General features: G+C 45.1%; 1 protein-coding gene across 1 annotated transcript in view; it reads right to left on the reverse strand.

The window, feature by feature from the left end:
- SLC17A5 (solute carrier family 17 member 5) overlaps positions 1-21,132 on the reverse strand; it is a 101,001-nt gene that overhangs the window by 12,042 nt on the left and 67,827 nt on the right. Inside the window, exons 5-9 of the mRNA XM_082249918.1 lie at positions 8,684-8,770; positions 8,458-8,576; positions 3,802-3,960; positions 2,264-2,396; positions 139-286 (exon numbers count right to left, since the gene is read on the reverse strand). Of these exons, the coding sequence (XP_082106044.1) occupies positions 139-286; positions 2,264-2,396; positions 3,802-3,960; positions 8,458-8,576; positions 8,684-8,770 (646 nt within the window). The remainder of the gene's footprint in view (positions 1-138; positions 287-2,263; positions 2,397-3,801; positions 3,961-8,457; positions 8,577-8,683; positions 8,771-21,132) is intronic.

Consider the following 21,132-nt stretch of genomic DNA (forward strand, 5'->3'; position numbering starts at 1 on the left):
AATGATCAATATATCATACTGCAAGCCATGCAAGAGAGGCCTAGGAAGCATCCTTAGGTCTCCATAATCTGTAGGTTACTCAGCAACAAGTTATGAAAGAAAATAACATATGTACAATAACAATTTTCATATACTTACGAAGGTGCAATATCCAAATGATTTATACTGTATCCTGCAATACTCATTCCCCCAAGTGTGGTTGATAATGTAAGGAATACCACTGCCAGAGTGTAATTACAACCAGTGTAACCAGCTGCTAATAAAAAGCCCGCAGGTCCAATCATTCCTGGGAAACAAGAACAAATATATATTTTATACACACATAAATGCATGTCTACAGTAAATACAACCAAAAAGCTTATCTAAGAAAAAGCTGTAAAAAAATAAAAATAGAAGTATAAAAATAAATTAAAAATAAGTGCATAGCTGGACAGAAGCCTAAGGCCTCATGCACACTGGGACTTGTGTCCCAAATACAGAATGTCCATGTCCGTGGCATCTGCCCCAACATGCGCATCCCTGTACTGTTCGAAACGCTGAGTATTTTGACCTGTCATTGATTTTATTGGCCTGTTATGCACCTATTGCATACATAAATACACATGGAAAAGTTGTAAAGTTCAATCACAATATCCGCACTAATGTGCACACAAACAACGTTTGATTATTGGACAAATATAGACCAATATACTGTAAAAAAGTCTGTAGAACACACATAATTAGATTTAAGTGCTTGTATGAGTGGACTAATCCGTATTCCATCACAGTGTCTTAAAATAAAACATCCCACATGTGTACCTTGACTAACCAACTTGCTGTGAATTTGAACAACAGAAACGAGACTCGTACAGGTGCCAAACCCTCCACTACCACCACTGGATTTGAATCAAAGGCTTATCAGAGGAATGGAGCCCAGAGTACGAAAGTCAGCATGGCACAAATATGGTACAATTCCCATACAGGATTCAAGAATAGACACCAGCCGCTACTTCCACCTCCAGCCCCTCATAGAACCACCAATGTCCGCAAAGTAGAAAGAAATTCTAGAAAAGTGCAGATAATCCAAGGTTGGTTTATTAAAAGAACTTCCAAAACTAAGCCATCACCTGTATTGCTTGTGGCCTGCGAGATGACATTAGCGTCCAGAAGCTTTTCTCTCCACGGAATGCTAGACACAAGCACTGCCACATAATTGAGCGAGTGAAGTCCCCGTTCCTTCTGGTTTCAGACAAGGTTTGTATAAAGAGATTGGGGGTGTGAAATGGTGCCTTAGCAGATACATTGTCACTTTGACCGGCGTAAGCAAAGAGACAATGTCTCTGAGAGCTTGCTTAGGCTTTATTTTTAGCACAGGCAGCAAAGGGGGTGATCACATATCGCAGTTATGAGGTTTTGCTTCATGCCCTCATCAAAATTGATCACTCCTGTTGCATTCTGTTGGCAATACTACTGCCAAATGCAACCCATTCAAGCAAATAGGGATGCGACACATACACCCAGCAACCGCGTGCAATGCAAGTGGATGCAGCGCATTATGGCATTTATAGAGTTAAAACAGGTGGTAAGAAGGCATTCTATCGCCTACTCCGTGCCTATTAAAAGTAATCTTTAAACTGTATCGCTTTTCAGAGTCCAAACTTAGCCCAAGGCAAATTTTATAGGTATAAGTACTGCAACAGCTGTTTGCAACTGCATACAGAAAAGATGCTCATATTGTAGTTAACCATGGGTCTTTAGGCCGCACCCACTATTCAGTGCAATGTGGGCAGCTTTTCCACCGTCAGTGTTACGATTACACCATGATGGCAATATTGTATCTTCTCCTAAGTTCCATGTCACTAACTGTAGATAAAAAATAATTTCTGTACTTTGCTCCAAGATCTCTACTGTGTCTCTCTCTGTAGCACTTCCCCAAACTTCTGGTCAGGGAGCGTGCACTGTGCACATGAGAGATTACATATGTGATTTCATGTGTGCATAGATCTAGCTAGGTTGATCCCACAGAATAGAGCTGTTGTTATTCAAATTCCTTGCAGAAATAGCATGTCATGGTGACTATGCTGGGCCTCTAGGGAGACCCTGCAGGGCAGCATAGTGACCCTAAAGGCAGAGTAGAATATTCAGAACATTTAATGGCTTGTTATGCTGAAAAGACCAGTTACATACAAAAAGTGGAGAGAAAACAAGAAACAATATAAGGTTTGATGTTACAGATAATCTTTTTCACCTCAAAAAGGTTTAATAACACTTATGTTCCTTTTACCTAATGTATTAAAGGTTTTTCGCACTGCTACAGTTGAAAAGTTAAACCTCTCCCTCATGAAGTCTGCAATATAACCGGTAAGGACCATAAAAAGCCAACATCCAAAGTAAGGAAGCGCAGAGAGGAATCCATTCTGTAAATAGACATGTGTACCATGATTAGTGATAGAAATGTTGTGGGTCATTTACATAGCAAGCACAACCAGGAACCAGGAAATTCATGCATTTTATATGTCACATTGTATATTCTTGTGTGGGAGCAAAGTTTCCTTTACCGTACTATACCTGCAAGTAACACTAATTACAATTCCTTTTAGTGTTCCATTGTAAATACGTTAGGGAGTTGCTCCAGACGCCCGTTGGGAGACCGTTGCTCCAGACGCCCGTTGGGAGACCGTTGGCAACAGACGCCCGTTGGGAGACCGTTGGCAACAGACGCCCGTTGGGAGACCGTTGGCAACAGACGCCCGTTGGGAGACCGTTGGCAACAGACGCCCGTTGGGAGACCGTTGGCAACAGACGCCCGTTGGGAGACCGTTGGCAACAGACGCCCGTTGGGAGACCGTTGGCAACAGACGCCCGTTGGGAGACCGTTGGCAACAGACGCCCGTTGGGAGACCGTTGGCAACAGACGCCCGTTGGGAGACCGTTGGCAACAGACGCCCGTTGGGAGACCGTTGGCAACAGACGCCCGTTGGGAGACCGTTGGCAACAGACGCCCGTTGGGAGACCGTTGGCAACAGACGCCCGTTGGGAGACCGTTGGCAACAGACGCCCGTTGGGAGACCGTTGGCAACAGACGCCCGTTGGGAGACCGTTGGCAACAGACGCCCGTTGTGAGACCGTTGGCAACAGACGCCCGTTGTGAGACCGTTGGCAACAGACGCCCGTTGTGAGACCGTTGGCAACAGACGCCCGTTGTGAGACCAGCTTCTGTTGGACAGGCAGCTGTACAAACTGTCCAAATGTTGGCCGATTCCTGCTGAACCGGTCGATATTCGGATTTTGTGTACGGACACAGTATTTAGACCTTCAAACCAGGACTTTACACAAAATTAGTTCATCATTATAAGTAAATCAATAGATTTGGATGGGAGACCTCATTTAAAACGAATAGGACCTTTGAGCGATGAATTTCCAGAGAGTTAAAAACCCACATCTAGTAAATAAGCCTCAAAATAAAAGATATTCTCTATGCTTTTTGCCCTTGCTACATTTTAATAACCCCATTTCAAAATCAGACGCACAAACTTTTTATATAAGCCAAATTAAATTATGCATAGGTAAAACAGCCGCTGAGCTGAGCTGACCTGTATACTCATTAATAAAAGTGTATTTGCGATGCACGATAACCATACAGATTAGAATTGAAATCTGATGCCTAATAAACTTTGTACACTAGGAAGCTTTGCATATGAACAACACTGAATGGTGTTTAGCCAATTAGTTCTCTGAGAACATCTGTTTATAAATAATCATGATTTTCAAATAAATATTCTAAAAAGTTAAAGGTTATGTTGTAACAAAATATTCACTTACTTCCTGTGCATTAAAACGCAGGATCTCCTTCATATATGTAGGTAATAAAGTGAGCAAAGTGTAAAAGGTCCAGTTATAAGAAAAATGAGCAACAACAATCGCCCACAGAGGTAAGGATTTCAGCATTGCACAAACAGGAACATCTTTGTTCTTAGAAAGCTGGAAAAAAAAAAAACAAAAACAAGGAAAGATTAATAAAGCAAAAACTGTGCACGTACTACAATTACTATGTCACCTTTCAAAAACTGACACTATGCTCTGAAGTTAGGAATTCAGCAAATAAGGGTAGCTGTAGATGTTCAGATATCTCCCCCCAAAGTAACAGGTGATAAGACATAAGCAAACAACCAAATAATCAACCACACAAATTATAAAAAAAAAAAAAAAAAAAAAAAACATAAAAAAAGCAAAACACGCACAGAGACGTTCCAAGATCTTCACGTTTTGATTTCTAAAATTACTAATTATCACATCCTTTTGTAGTACCATATGACTAATTTCTTGCGTTACAATTACATCCTGGGAAGATCAGATCATTTATGGCTATTCAAATAGCAGCACTTTGTGTTCTTACCAACCCTCCAATCACCCCCAGAGTGAATATAGGGATGATAGTATGGCATCTAAAACTGCTAAAGTTGCAATCTGGTTGAAGTAACTTCCCATCAACCATAATAATGGGCAAGACCCTCAATGATGTCAGATCACATTTAACGTAAAGAAGGGGGAAAGATACTGTATTTATTGGCGTATAACATGCATTTAATAGATTTAATAGTGCAAGTAATGCGTGCGTGGTATACGCCAATATTAAAAAAAAAAAAAAAAAAAAAAAAAAAAAAAAAAAATTGGGGGAGGGTGCCAGGCAGGGCCAATCCTGGGCAGGTGTGCCACGCCCAGAGGCAGAGGGGGGACGCCCAGGGCTGGGCCTGAGGAGAAGAGCGCCGACAGATTACACAGAGCAGGGGATCTCCTGCTTACCAGGCGGATGCTGTCATGCGAAAGTCCCGCCTCCTATGATAGACAGCACACTGGTCCAATGCCGGGACGTTTGACGTCTATCATAGGAGCCAGTCCAGAAGGTCCAGCGACTGCTAGGTAAGAGGGAGATCCCAGCTCTGTGTATTCCAATGGCTCTCCTCTCCCTGCGCTGATGGGCACTGGTGAGGCTGAATTCATGGGCAATGGTGAGGCTGCATTCATGGGCAATGGTGAGGCTGCATTCATGGGCACTGGTGAGGCTGCATTCATGGGCACTGGTGAGGCTGCATTCATGGGCACTGGTGAGGCTGCATTCATGGGCACTGGTGAGGCTGCATTCATGGGCACTGGTGAGGCTGCATTCATGGGCACTGGTGAGGCTGCATTTGATTAAAAAAAAAAAGTTACCTTTATTTTGCTTCAAAGCTCTTCATATAAAATTTAAGATTTTTTTCTGAACCTTCCCTCTTAAAACTAAGGTGCGTGCTATACGCCAATAAATACAGTAATTACCTCACATACTGTATATAAAAATATAACATTAGGGTGGGAGTTTCCAGCTATTCTCAGCAATGGTCATCTCTAACCACTTCAGTACCTGAGCAATTTTTACATTTTATGCTATGAGCCTAATATGATAATAAACTGGTCATTATGGAAGATAAAGTAATCCATACATCACATTTTGCAATCATGTCTTGTCAGGGCTTAAGAGAGTGTTTTTTTTCCTACTTTGAATAATGTTAGTTTTTCAAACTAGATGTATTACTTTAGATAAAAAATAAAAATTTGACAAAATGCACAGCTTATAATGTAATGACACTAAAATTAAGACTCTGGTACAAAGTATTGCAAAATTATTTACAATTGAATAATGAGCATTTGTTACATTATATTTCTGAATTAAGCTTCTAAACACTATTCAGAAAGTCAGTCTAACACAGCAGTGGATGCAATTGCTGCTGTAATAAACAGTCAGTATTGGCTGTCATTATAACAGGTGGGAATTTCTGGCAAGAGGTACAGGCTGAAATTTGTAAAGCTTGTCTGCAGAAGCTGGACATTGTACCCCTGATCACAAGTGCAATGCTTTCTGGTCTCCCGCAGGAAAAAATACATAAACATTTTTTTTTTGTTTTGAAAAAATATGTAGATTTGTTATTTTTTCTAAAAAAGGGGACCTTATCTTTTAATCCTACACTAAACCAATGCTAAAAAAAAAAAAAAAAACCTGGATTTTTTCTTACCGTAAAATCCTTTTTTTCTGAGGTTCATGGACAGACACAGCTTCAAGTCGTCAGACCATTGGGCTTATGCTCTTGCTCTCTAGGAGTAGGACTAGGTGGAAACCTTTTTGGTTATGCCCCTGGGGCAGTCCCAGAGGGTATACCATCACTGTAGACAAACAAAAAGAAGGGCGCACCAGCCTAGCGCATTATCCTCAGTAAGCTATTTATTGATAAAATTGTTAAAAAATGGCTACTCACAAACATGCAATGTAAACCAGCATATCAACATCCTCGTGCAACGTCCATGATGTAAGAGTCCATGATGTAAGAGTCCAATATCTCGTGAAAGGCTAACGCGTTTCGAGGCAGTGCCTTGAAACGATGGAGTCGATATGCTGGTTTACATCGCATGTTTATGAGTAGCCATTTTTTAACAATTTTATCAATAAATAGCTTACTGAGGATAATGCGCTAGGCTGGTGCGCCCTTCTTTTTGTTTATGTCTACAGTGTTTTGTCGACCACCCCGGTCGTAGACGGCAGCAAGGCTTAGCCATTAGTGGATGCCAAGTGAGAGTCCCGAGATAGAGGCAGTCTGAGAACCTGATTCTGAGCGCAGGAGTAAGGTGCCAAGCATCGCAAATTTCTTTTTGGGGTATACCATCATTTCCTGCTGTAGGACCCCAGTTTGTAACAAGCAGTGTCAGAAGAACAAATAACTCAACCCCAAAAGAGGCAGGTGCTGTGTCTGTAAGTGAACCTCAGAGAAAAGGATTTTATGGTAAGACAAAAATTAAGTTTTCTTTCGTTCACCGACGGACACAGCTCCATGTCTTCAGACCATTAGGATGTCCCAAAAGCAGTGTCAATATGAGGGGTGGGAAAAACACAGGAAACGCAGAATTCCCAACAAGGTTAAACATAGCCAACCAGGTAAAAGGAGCTCAACTAGGAACAACTGGAGCTCACCACCAGAAAAAAATGTTCACCCTCAAGAAGCAGAAGCCTCAGCAACCTGCAAAAAACTTTGCGGCCAAACGCCAATTTCGAAGATGCTAGTACATCCACCTTATAAAATTTTGTGAATGTGTGTACAGACGACGAAGTAGCCGCCTTGCACACCTGAACAACTGACGCCTGATGACAGAAGGCCCAGTAGGCAGGCACTAAGCGCCCTCGTAGAATGCGTTTTAACAGGGAAAGGAGGAACCTGACCTTAATGGAATAGGCCTGTACCACTGTCTGCCTAATCCACTTGGAAATGGTCGTAGCAGATGCAGCCTGCCCCTTACAAGGTCCATCCATAAGAACAAATATAGAATCGGATTTCCTAATCGGTTCAGAGTGTGTGTGAGAATGTGAATATTATACAGGATTTATATATAGCGCCAACAGTTTTCGCAGGGCTTTACAATGTGAGGGAAGACAATACAGTTACAATACAGGAGGGCCCTGCTCGTTAGAGCTTACGTTCTAGAAGGGAGGGTGTATATATATATATATATATATATATATATATACACATATATATACATATACATACACATTTCACTAGGGATAGACCAATTATCGGGGGCAGCCCTCGCCTTGGGACAGCCTTGTCTGGAGTCGGCGGGACTAGTCTCGCGGGAGTGTATCACAGCCAGCCACAGGCCCTGTACCAGCGAGCCACAGGCCCTCTACCAGCCAGCCACTCACCCACAGACAGGGTGCCAGCCAGCCACCCACAGGCACTGGGTGCCAGAGATATATATATATATATATATATATATATATATATATACACACACACACATATATGTTTATTACACACATATATATATATATATATATATATATATACACACACACAAATGCTTGCAGCTTTTTTGGCAATAAATATGTTTTATTATGAGGACGATGTGTGTATATGTGTATATATATATATATATATATATATATATATATACACACATATATATATATATATATATATACACATACATATACACACATACATACATACATACACACACACACACCATATATTTTTTTCTAAATGGTGTCCTGTGGGCCGTGCGAAGAAAATAAATAGCTTACCCCATATCCTTGTGTGTTGCAGTGCATTTATTTTGAATGGGTTTTATAACACAGCACGCTCTAATGCACATCAACACATGTCGTGTGCACTGCAGTGCAATTTATTCTGGTATGAACCGGCCTCCAGTAAATCAATCCCACTGTCCTACACTTAACAGTATATTTACCATCCCACAAAAACTAAAAAGGAGAGATAAATATTTGAAACATGTTCAATTATAAATGGAGAAAGTACAAAATTAATTTACTTCTAATTTGTTAAGATGTTTAGTGGACACGTGAAGAGGTTTTAAAAAGAGTACAATTAAATCTGTAATTCACATGCATACAATTATGGAAAGGTTATGATACACATATTTTATACATACTTCATTTTTGAGGGAGGAAAGGATATACTCCTTCTCGGTATCAGAGATCGTGCGATGTGTTTGTGGGTTATCGCTAACTAAAAGGTACCACAATATAAACCAAAAAACACCAAGTGTCCCTGCATGAAAAAAAAGACCAAATGTGAACAAAAGCTTGAAAGTATTAGCAGAAATTGTCACTTCTAAAATTCACATTTCCAAAATATACAAAACACACAATACCTACCGAAAATATAGAACACATAAACCCAATCCAGATAGTAACAAATTAACCCAGAGATGGGAAGAGAAACAACGGTCCCAAGCTGTGCCCCTAAAAGACAAAGTATCAAATATAATAAATACACCAGTACTGCACATTATGATAATGTCGTTTAGAATGATACTCTAGATCATGGGTGTCCAACCTTTTGGCCTCTCTGGGCCACATTGAGTGTAGAGAAATATTCTCGGGCCGCATATAAAATATATACTAATATATGTAATAAAATGCCGCAGCGCCCCCCGCACTAATTTAACACAACTAGAGGATGATCAAATTAAATGGAATCAGTATACAGAGCTTTACTTCTTCAGAGAGACAATAAAGGAACACTCTAACCACCATGACAACTTCAGTGATTTGAAGTGGTCATGGTGGTAGCAGTCGGAAACACTGCACATAACCGCCTCCCCCCTTCCCCTCAGCCTCTGCCTAACGTTAGTTGGAAGCTGCTGTGGCCGTGCCCCCAACCCAAATTCTTCTTCCCCAGCAAAAAACAAAATTGTCAGGGGGCAGTGGGCCGCACTGCCTGCGGTTCTGGGCCGCATGTGGCCCTCAGGCTGCAGGTTGGACATGCCTGCTCTAGATGTTCACTGGCATAACTGCTTCAACCTTGGCAGACAGACAACACCAGAAATCTTAACGGATATAGCCACAATGTAGCATAAACTTAAATCTCCACAAGACTTCACCCAGTATAAATTTGCCCTCCAAAGATACAATTCCTGCCTTCATAATGACAAACAGACCTATTTTATCATTCTTAATAACACCCTCTCACCCAGTCCACATCAACTCCTTTCTACCTTTAACTTAACTTCGTCCTCCACTGCCTCCCCCCACTAACTTATACACTGCCCAGGATGTTGTCAATCGCTTAAAAAAAAATAGGATTGATGCAATTTGTGATGAGATCCCAACTGTACAGATATCTCCCCCACCTAACATTACATGTCCACCTGCACACTCATACTTCCCTCCTTTAACCCTGTTACCACAGAAGAGGCTGCAAAACTTTTTTCCCAATGACAATCATGGAAAATGTTTCTCGATAAGCAGATGGTCAGTCAGTATTCCTCTCTGTCATAATACAATGCCTCAGCAGGGGGGGGATTCCTCCATCAACTTTGCTTCTATTGACTTATGGTCCAGCTTTACCTCTCCACTAATTTTTTTTGATTTTTTTATTATTTTGCAAGAAATAACAAGAAAACAAAGTTTCAGCCACGCAGGGCTCAGTACAGAAACAAAACCTTCCCCACAAAAACACCAAACCAGCTCCCCCACCAGGCACCATCCCAGGAAGTACTTTCACGTCATTTAATGCTATCTGTGCCACAGGAGTAAAGAATAATGTGTTTGCATAATAGTAGTAGAACCTAGAGCTGCACAAACAATCCTTAAAAAAATTGCGATCTTGATTCAGAGCTGTTCTCTGCTCACTCACAGTTGTCAAAAAGTAAAAAAAAAAAAAAAAAAAAGGAGCCTCAGGCAAATGTTTATGAACATTGTTAAGGCTGCTAGATGACTATAAACACAATGTTTTACAATGTATCATTTGTTTTTTTTTTTTTTTTTTTTTTTTTTTAGATCAAAGGAATTGAATTTAATTCTGTAAGGCCCCTTTCACACATGCTGTCCATTTGCCATCCATCTGTTGACAGATGAAAAAACGGACATCAATGCAACTCTATGGAAAAACAGATGTAAATAGATGATCATCCATTTACATCAGTTTACATCCACATCCGTCATGATGGAAAAACTGATGAATACTTCATCCATTTTGATGTGACTGAACTGATGAAATGAACGGTCCGTATGTATGAAAGGGGCATAGAGGAGGGCAGTTTAATCTCTTAAAGACTCAGCCCCGGTTCACATATGTGCAATTGCAATTACAGACATCGCGTGTGATTCGGATCGCACTGCTCTGCAAAACACATGCGATGTCTGTGCGATGCAAATTCATCCATACAGATTGTATGACTGTATTCGCATCGCATTCGGACACAACTCACACAGGACCCTTTTTTTGGGTCCGCACCAGAATCGGATTGCATGGATACCTATGCGATCCAATTCACATCCGAACTGATAGTTCGCACTGCGATATGCAAACTGATCTAGGGGGTGTCATTAACTTTGTATTGACACCCCCAGCTATTTGAATATGGCAGTGTGAACTGACTGCGAGTTGAATGCAATGCGGGAACCTGCAATGGATTCGCAGGGTTCCCGCATTGCATATATGTGAACTGGGACTCAGCCTTTTTCTGGCACTTGTTGCTGACAAGTTAAAAATCAGTATTTAAAGCGGAGTTCGGGACACATTTTTTACCTAAAAATACCATCCTAATCCTAAGCTATCCCCAATTACCCTAACACTAACCTAGCCCCACATTACAGGTCATTACAGTTATAGAATAAAGATCAATACCTGGCCTGATTAGTGGTTGTCCCCGCCCCGCTGAAGAAGTCCCGCCCACGGACACAACGCGTACGGGGGGACGCCGCATGACCCGCCAGCTATCCCGGAAGTAAGGAGGAGATCAGCAGGGAGACGCCGACCTCGCTCCATTATCTACAATTATCGCTATGTGAGATTCTTTGACTATTTCACTATCATGTGAGTGCAATATTTTACCATATTAATAAAGTGTGTACTACGTTATCAGAGAGCACTTAGATCTCCCTTATTGTTTCCCTATACATGCATATGGTGGAGTGTTACTTACATCGAACACATTGGAACCAATAGAGAGAGAAAGGAGTATTTTCTTCCGAATACTTATAAGCGCTTAGACCCTGTAGGGTCACTCTGTGGAGGAGAGAGGCAGTGATACCTGTGGTGATGGGAGTTTATACACCATTTGTGCGTTCTTTGCATGGCTTCAAGTCGGTCCTACACCTGGGTGCCTGATGTCATTGTTTAAGATTTGCCTGTCACAGCAGTTTTTCTTTACACATATGGACTCTCTATGATGGACTATCTTGCACTTACAGTGGGTACGGAAAGTATTCAGACCCCCTTAAATTTTTCACTCTTTGTTATATTGCAGCCATTTGCTAAAATCATTTAGGTTCATTCTTCTTCCTCATGAATGTACACATAGCACCCCATACTGACAGAAAAACACAGAATTGTTACAGATTTATTAAAAAAGAAAAACTGAAATATCACATGGTCCTAAGTATTCAGACCCTTTGCTGTGACACTCATATATTTAACTCAGGTGCTTTCCATTTCTTCTGATCATCCTTGAGATGGTTCTACACCTTCATTTGAGTCCAGCTGTGTTTGATTATACTGATTGGACTTGATTAGGAAAGTCACGCACCTGTCTATATAAGACCTTCCAGATCACAATGCATGTCAGAGCAAATGAGAATCATGAGGTCAAAGGAACTGCCTGAAGAGCTCAGAGACAGAATTGTGGCAAGGCACAGATCTGGCCAAGGTTACAAAAAGATTTCTGCTGCACTTAAGGTTCCTAAGAGCACAGTGGCCTCCATAATCCTCAAATGGAAGACGTTTGGGATGACCAGAACCCTTCCTAGAGCTGGCCGTCCGGGCCAAACTGAGCTATCGGGGGAGAAGAGCCTTGGTGAGAGAGGTAAAGAAGAACCCAAAGATCACTGTGGGTGAGCTCCAGAGATGCAGTCAGGAGATGGGAGAAAGTTGTAGAAAGTCAACCATCACTGCAGCCCTCCACCAGTCGGGGCTTTATGGCAGAGTGGCCCGACAGAAGCCTCTCCTCAGTGTAAGACACATGAAAGCCCGCATGGAGTTTGCTAAAAAACACCTGAAGGACTCCAAGATGGTGAGAAATAAGATTCTCTAGTCTGATGAGACCAAAATAGAACTTTTTGGCCTTAATTCTAAGCGGTATGTGTGGAGAAAACCAGGCACTGCTCATCACCTGTCCAATACAGTCCCAACAGTGAAGCATGGTGGTGGCAGCATCATGCTGTGGGGGTGTTTTTCAGCTGCAGGGACAGGACGACTGGTTGCAATTGAGGGAAAGATGAATGCGGCCAAGTACAGGGATATTCTGGACAAAAACCTTCTCCAGAGTGCTCTGGACCTCAGACTGGGCCGAAGGTTTACCTTCCAACAAGACAATGACTCTAAGCACACAGCTAAAATAACAAAGGAGTGGCTTCACAACAACTCCGTGACTGTTCTTGAATGGCCCAGCCAGAGCCCTGACTTAAACCCAATTGAGCATCTCTGGAGAGACCTAAAAATGGCTGTCCACCAACGTTTACCATCCAACCTGACAGAACTGGAGAGGATCTGCAAGGAGGAATGGCAGAGGATCCCCAAATCCAGGTGTGAAAGACTTGTTGCATCTTTCCCAAAAAGACTCCTGGCTGTATTAGATCAAAAGGGGGCTTCTACTAAATACTGAGCAAAGGGTCTGAATACTTAGGACCATGTGATATTTCAGTTTTTCTTTTTTAATAAATCTGCAACAATGTCAACAATTCTGTGTTTTTCTGTCAGTATGGGGTGCTATGTGTACATTCATGAGGAAAAAGAATGAACCTAAATGATTTTAGCAAATGGCTGCAATATAACAAAGAGTGAAAAATTTAAGGGGGGTCTGAATACTTTCCGTACCCACTGTATATGAGCAATTTTTTAGCAGTTTTTGAAGATATATGAAATTGCGCTGCACTGTTTTTTGTTATATTGATCTGGAAGGAGACTTAGATTGCCTTTTAGTGTTCAGCTGCCAGTTTCACTTATATTTATTATCTTCAGTTCAGCGCTGAATATCCTATTATTATTGAAAGATCAATACCTACCTTTAAAAATGTATTGCAGAGCGCGACCATCTCCGGTGTGGGCATCTGAAGCCGTGGTGTCCCCCGCTGTGTCCTTCTTCCGGGTTCCTGGCTACCCAGAATGCCGATCGCAATCTCGCGCATCTGCTGTAGATTGCGATCGGCAAATCAGAGTAGCGGCCGGGGCCCTTCCCATTGCATCCTGGGATTGATGATGCTCATCTTCCAGGACGCAATGCAAAGGAGGAACTGACGTCAGCAGCCGTGTCCACACAAGGAGGAAGAGGAAGGAAGGTAAGTTTATTTTCATTAAAAAAAAAAAAGTAAAAAAAAAAAAAAAAATTATTAAACTATCCAATTCTTTTTCAGGTTTTTTTTATGCTAACTGATGCTGCAAAATGTATTTTTAGGGTGGAACTCCGCTTTAATGCTAGAAAATTACTCATCAACCCCAAACACACACACATACAGTGTAAAATTGGCCCTACTATGTATGTATTAATGTGAGTTAGGGACCTTAGATTGTAAGCTCCTTGAGGGCAGGGACTGATGTGAATGTGCAATGTATATGTAAAGCGCTGCGTAAATTGACAGCGCTATATAAGTACCTGAAATAAATAAAAAAAAAAAAATTATATATATACATACACATACATACACACACACACATACATACACACACGCTCTATAATAAGACAGAATTTTTGTAAAATCTTACCTGTAAAATTCCTTTCTCTGAGTCCTCCGACAGTCGCCGCCTCTTCATATTCGTCACAATGGGGGTAATTGACCTTTGCTCCGTAGGAGTAGCTAGGCAGCAGAATATGTCAATATTAAAGCTTTTAACACATCCCACCCCCGGGGGGTGGTCCCCTCAGTCAATACCCTCCTACTTCCTGTATCCATACCTCAGTTTCAGTAGAATAGCAGTAGAGTATACAACCAAACCCCAAAAGAGGGGCGGGGGTGGCGACTGTCGGAGGACTCAGAGAAAGGAATTTTACAGGTAAGATTTTACAAAAATTCCGTTTTCTCTTACGTCCTCCGACAGTCGCCGCCTCTTCATATTCGTCACAATGGGGACGTCCCAAAGCAGTGCAAACATGAGGGGTGGGAAACGCAGCCGCGCCTAAGGCAACGCAGTCTCCACATCACGGAAAGGAACCTTACCAAGGGAAGGAAACCTGCTGGGTAGCATGAAAAAAACTTGCTCAACAGAAGCAACAACCCAGGAAAAACAAATAACCTAGGGATAAAGAAACATATCCCAAACAGCCATCAGAGAAAGGAACCTTACCAAGGGCAGGAAACCTGCTGGGTAGCATGAAAAAAACTTGCTCAACAGAAGCAACAACCCAGGAAAAACAAATAACCTAGGGATAAAGAAACATATCCCAAACAGCCAAGGGTGTAAAACAAGGGACCCTAAGGAACTGCCGCACTAAGAACCTTGCAGCCAAAGGAAGCATCTGCCGATGCCTGAACATCCACTTGGTAGAACTTTGAGAAGGTGTGAACGGACGACCAAGTCGCCGCCTTACACACCTGGGCCACAGAAGCCCGATGATGACAGGCCCAAGACGTACTCAGAGATCTGGTAGAGTGCGCCTGCACAGGCATGGGGGGAACTTGTCCCTTCAGAGCATAAGCCTGTTCAATGGTCTGTCTGATCCATTTGGCGATGGTGGAAGCCGACGCCGCCATGCCCTTCCGAGGTCCCTCTGGAAGGACAAATAAAGAATCCGACTTACGAAAAGAATCAGTCGATTTTAGGTAAACCCTAATCACCCGAAAAACATCCAAGGAGTGCAAATCCACCTCCTTCGGATGTTTAGGCTTCGCGCAGAGTGAAGGCAAGACAATGTCCTCATTGAGGTGAAATTCCGAAATCCTCTTCGGAAGAAAAGAAGGGTTAGGTCGCAAGACCACCTTATCCAAGTGAATGACCAAATAAGGAGACCTGCAGGACAAAGCAGCCAGCTCCGACACTATGCGAGCCGAAGTGATCGCCACCAAAAAGGCAACCTTTTTGGACAACATGGACAACGAGATCTCCCTGATCTTTTCAAAAGGAGCACGTTGTAGCACGGACAGAACAAGATTCAAGTCCCAAGGAGTTAGAGGTTCCCTCCTAGGAGGGACCAGGTGTCACACCCCTTGAACGAAATCCGCAGATCCAGAGATTGCGGACGCCCATCCCACTTGGCCAGGATCTCCGCCTGAAGATCCCGTGTGAAACTGGGCGAAGGGAATCGCCTCGAAAGCCGAGACCATCAATCCCAGACACCTCATACCCGTCCGGAGGGACGAGTACTGATTGTCCCTTAGGGACCTGACCTCGTCCTGAAGAGTCCGGAGCTTGTCTTCCGGCAGGAAGACCTTCGCTTGAACAGAGTCCAGGATCATCCCCAGGTAGGGAAGACGAACCGACGGACACAGCGTCGACTTCGGAAAATTTATCGTCCAACCGAACTCCTGCAGAGTCTGCATCGTGATGGACAGGTCGTTCACCAGGCCCTGACTGGTCGCAGACCGAATCAAGATATCGTCCAGATACCCCAAGGCAGAGATGCCCTGGGCTCTCAATAAAGCCAGGACCGGCGCAAGCACCTTGGTGAAAACCCGCGGAGCCGAAGCGAGACCAAAGGGTAGCGCCACGAATTGGTAATGATCCTCCGCAATGGCGAATCGAAGGTACCTCTGGTGACCCTCGAAAATTGGAATGTGAAGGTACGCATCCTTCAAGTCGATGGAGGCCATGAATTCCCCCGGAACCAGGGCAGCCACCACCGACCGCAGGGATTCCATGCGGAACTTGCGAACCCGCACAAAGCGGTTCAGAGCCTTTAAGTCCAGAATTGGACGCACCTTGCCCTCCTTCCTGGGCATGGTGAACAGATTGGAATAGAACCCCCGAAATCTGTCCCGATGAGGCACCGGAACCACCACTCCCTGAGCTCGCAGGTCCCGCACCGCCAGGTGCAGATCCCGCAACCGCTCCGGAGACAGTTGAAGATTTGAGGGAAAAAATCTGCTCGCCGGCCGAGAGAGAAACTCGATCTTGTAGCCAGATCGAACGATTTCCTGAACCCACCTGTCCCGAACACGGGCCATCCAGGGTTGAAGAAAACCGAGCAAACGTCCCCCCACCCCAGAACTGGGTGAGGGCGCCCCTTCAGGCCGCATTGTTATGGGCAGCGGATCCGGACTGGCCGGACTTCTGCTTACCTGTCCACGGCTTCTTTTGGGAGCCCTGACCTTTGAAGGGCTTGCCCTTATAGTGCGACCGAAAGGCACGAAAGAACTCCTGAGAGGGCCGAAAAGAAGCATGCTTCTTACCCGGAGCAACCTTAGCCTTGTGGGATTGGGGTAAGAGTGTGCTCTTACCACCCGTGATCCCTTTTATCAGCGCATCCAAGGGTTCGCCAAAAAGGCGAGATCCCGTATAGGGTAGATTAGCTAAGGTTTTGCGCGAAGATTGGTCCACAGACCAACACTTCAGCCAAATCAGGCGGCGTGACAACACCGCCACGCTGTGCACACGTGCAGCCAACGGGACTATATCCAAGTCCGCATCACACAAATACATGACACCCAGATGGATTTGATCTACCATAGCCAGCGTCGCCGGAGGGGCAGAGTCAGCCACCAGGACGCGCCTAAGTACCTGCGTCCAATCCGCGACAGACTGAGCTGCCATAAGAGAAGCAAAAATAGCTTTCAGCATGGAACCGGTAACCGAATAAGTATGACGGGCAAGTGACTCCAGCCTCCTGTCCGTGGCATCCCGGAACACCGGGGTATCCTCAGCAGGAATCGCAGTGGACTTATTCAAAACCACCACCGCGTGATCCACCGGAGGTGGCACACACCAACGTTCATCAGTAGCGGGTGAGAAGGGATAACGCAGCTTGAACCTACTTGGCACAGCAAAAGGCTTCCGTATATTGCGCCATTGTTCACTAACAGCGCGCTGAAAATCCTCAGTGCAAGGAAAAACCTGCGATGATTTGCGTCTTCGCTGCGTCCCATAAGAGGCCAGGACAGCAGGAGGACAAGGCTCATCCTGCAAACGCAGCCCACCGCACACAAGCACACACCGACCCCCACAGGGATAAACACAAAACTTAGGCAAGGAATACAGGGATAAGGAAGATAAACCTGGAGAGACCACTCAGCTGCTGCACCGATTGCTGTTGCTCAGGGAAAGGAAGTGATGAAACACAGACCGCTCCTATAAAGCCTATGGAAGGCTCCACAAACATGGCCGCCGGTGAGGGACTAGCAAAGGCAGAGCATGCAGCGCTGACATGCGGCCCGAGCGATCGCCGCCAAAATGGCGGCGCTTGGCGCCAAAAACGCCGCTCCTATCACATAGATATGGCCAGCACACGCCTGCAGCTATGATAAAAAATGGCGGACCGCCGTAGCGGCCGCCGCATGTATGCACCAACATGTAAAACATCATGTCCTATAATCATACAGCATGTCACACAGATAATCACAGTATTAACACTGAACAGTGTACAACAGCCCCCCTCCTTGCAGACCACAGCAGCATTAAACCAGACAGGGAGCCCAACAGTGTGAACAGGCATGCAGGGTTACACAGTCCCAGACTGACACCCACTACACATACAGGTCCCCACACAAAGTACACTTACCTCCTGAATGGCGTGGGGAACCCGCACAAGCGATCAAGCCACTGCACATGTGACAGGGAGAGTCGCAGCCAGGACGCAGTAGAACTGCGGTGCGAAACCGCATGGCGTCCAGTGAGGTAGCCACCTCACCATAGCATCCCTGCAGCGAACAGGGATGGGTCGTTCACATATGCCAGGAAAAATACCTGACTGAACGCTCGATGGCAGGCTGGGAAGCCACTGGCCCACAACCTGCGATCAGGGGGGCCAGCCCGAGACACAGCCCGCACGATCCTCTTCATCAGAAGAACTAACTAATGCTGACAAAAGTAACAGCTAGGTAAAGAGAGAGAAAAAAACTCAAATAAAATCAAAAAAAGAAGATAAAGGCTGAGACAAAATGCCCCAGCATAGAAACATCCAGCCACTCCTGAAAGCTAGACAATGAAACTGAGGTATGGATACAGGAAGTAGGAGGGTATTGACTGAAGGGACCACCCCCCGGGGGTGGGATGTGTTAAAAGCTTTAATATTGACATATTCTGTTGCCTAGCTACTCCTACGGAGCAAAGGTCAATTACCCCCATTGTGACGAATATGAAGAGGCGGCGACTGTCGGAGGACGTAAGAGAAATATATATATATATATATATATATATATATATATATACACATATATACATACATACATACATACAAACACATACATACACATATATATTTTTTTAGCAGAGACCCTAGAGAATAAAATGGCGATCGTTGCAATATTTTATGTCACACTCTATTTGCACAGAAGTCTTTCAATGCAGTTTTTGGGGAAAAAGTACACCTTAATGAATCTAAAAAACTAAACAGTAAAGTTAGCAAATTGTTTTGTATAATGTAAAAGATGATGTTACACCGATAATCGTGATCTTTATTCTAAAAACATTGGGATTCTAATTTTATCAAGAATCATGCAGTTCTAATATAAACAGAGACATAGATGCAGTTCCTAATAAAAAATCACAGCATGTCCCTCCAGGGGAGAGCATCCAATGCGGGCCTAAGGGAAATAGGTTTGAATGACATCAAGTAAGGATATTATACAAACAGTTGATAAAGAAAACTCCAGCATAATTCCCCCCCCCACCGGACAACCACCACCCCATTCAGGCAGTCATATCCTAATGGTCACGTCCCTAGAGGTCTTGAGCAACTGTTGTAGGGCTATTAAGCCAGATCTGGCAAACTTCCTCGAATTTATTGGGACAAACCCTGCTCTGGTACATAGCTCTATAGAGCGGTAACATTTTATTAACCAATCCCTTCCAGTAGGAGATAGAAGGTGTGGAAGGTGTGGTAGGCTAGGCTTTCTCCAATATAAGATTAAAGCCTTGAGGGCATAATACTACAACAAATTTAGCAATGTACGTTGAGGCCTAGTAGGTGCCAAACCCTCCACCAACCCAAGCAGAAAGACTGCCACCATCATGGTAACAGGCCAAGAGTTTACCTCTGTTATGCACTGAAGAATCGCAGTCCAATAATGCCTGACCACGGGCAATGCCAAAAGACATGACCAAAGGTGGCCGGAGAAAAGGAACAGAGCCAGCATTCCGCCGATTCCCCCCGGGTAAATTCTGGCTAGTTTTGCCGGAGTATAGTAAATCCTATGCAGGAATTTAAAATGGATTAGCCAATCCCTTGCAGAGACCAGATGAGTAGGGGAAGCTCCACATAGCCCATTCCTCCCCTTCAAGATTCGGGACCTCTTCCACCCATTGCTCTCTGCACTTAACCACCGAGGGAGGAGGGACAGGGAAAAGCTCTATATATAACTCAGAGTGTTTTTTTTTATGGACTCCTCTAGTAAAATGTTTTTTTAAGCTGGACGGCTTTATTTCCACCTTGACAGAGCCAGATTGGGAAGGTAAAAACATGTCGCAGCTGTAAGTATCTAAAGAGGTAAGGATTAGGTAGATTTAATCTTTGCTTGAGGTCTGCAAATGATAACCATGCACCCCTTCTAATGATACCCCTAATGTCTTTATTCCTTTAGCTGCCAATATAATGGAGTCTGGGGGAGGGGAGAGAGAGAGGGCGGGGGGGGGGGGGAGGCAGAGAGAGAGCGAGAGAGGGCGGGGGGAGAGAGAGAGGGCGGGGGGAGAGAGAGAGCGCGAGAGAGGGCGGGGGGAGAGAGCGCGAGAGAGGGCGGGGGGAGAGAGAGAGCGCGAGAGAGAGAGGACGGGGGAGAGGGAGAGAGAGAGAGGACGGGGGAGAGAGAGAGAGAGAGAGAGAGAGAGAGAGAGAGAGGGGGCGGGGGGAGAGAGAGAGGGGGCGGGGGGAGAGAGAGAGAGGGCGGGGGGAGAGAGAGAGAGAGAGAGAGAGAGAAAGGGGGCGGGAGAGGGGGCGGGGGGAGAGAGAGAGGGGGCGGGGGGGGAGAGAGAGAGGGGGCGGGGGGGGAGAGAGAGAGGGGGCGGGGGGGGGGAGAGAGAGAGGGGGCGGGGGGGAGAGAGAAGGGGCGGGGGGGAGAGAGAGAAGGGGCGGGGGGGAGAGAGAGAAGGGGCGGGGGGAGAGAGAGAGGGGGCGGGGGGAGAGAGAGAGAGGGGGCGGGGGGAGAGAGAGAGAGAGGGGGCGGGGGGAGAGAGAGAGAGAGGGGGCGGGGGGAGAGAGAGAGAGAGGGGGCGGGGGGAGAGAGAGAGAGGGGGCGGGGGGAGAGAGAGCGAGAGAGGGCGGGGGGAGAGAGAGCGAGAGAGGGCGGGGGGGAGAGAGAGCGAGAGAGGGCGGGGGGAGAGAGCGAGAGAGGGCGGGGGAGAGAGCGAGAGAGGGCGGGGGGAGAGAGCGAGAGAGGGCGGGGGGAGAGAGAGAGCGCAAAGAGGGCGGGGGGAGAGAGAGAGAGCGCGAGAGAGGGCGGGGGGAGAGAGAGAGCGCGAGAGAGGGCGGGGGGAGAGAGAGAGCGCGAGAGAGGGCGGGGGGAGAGAGAGAGCGCGAGAG

This window comes from Pelophylax lessonae (genome assembly GCF_965119305.1).
Source record: "Pelophylax lessonae genome assembly, chromosome: 3".
NCBI classification, from domain to species: domain Eukaryota; kingdom Metazoa; phylum Chordata; class Amphibia; order Anura; family Ranidae; genus Pelophylax; species Pelophylax lessonae.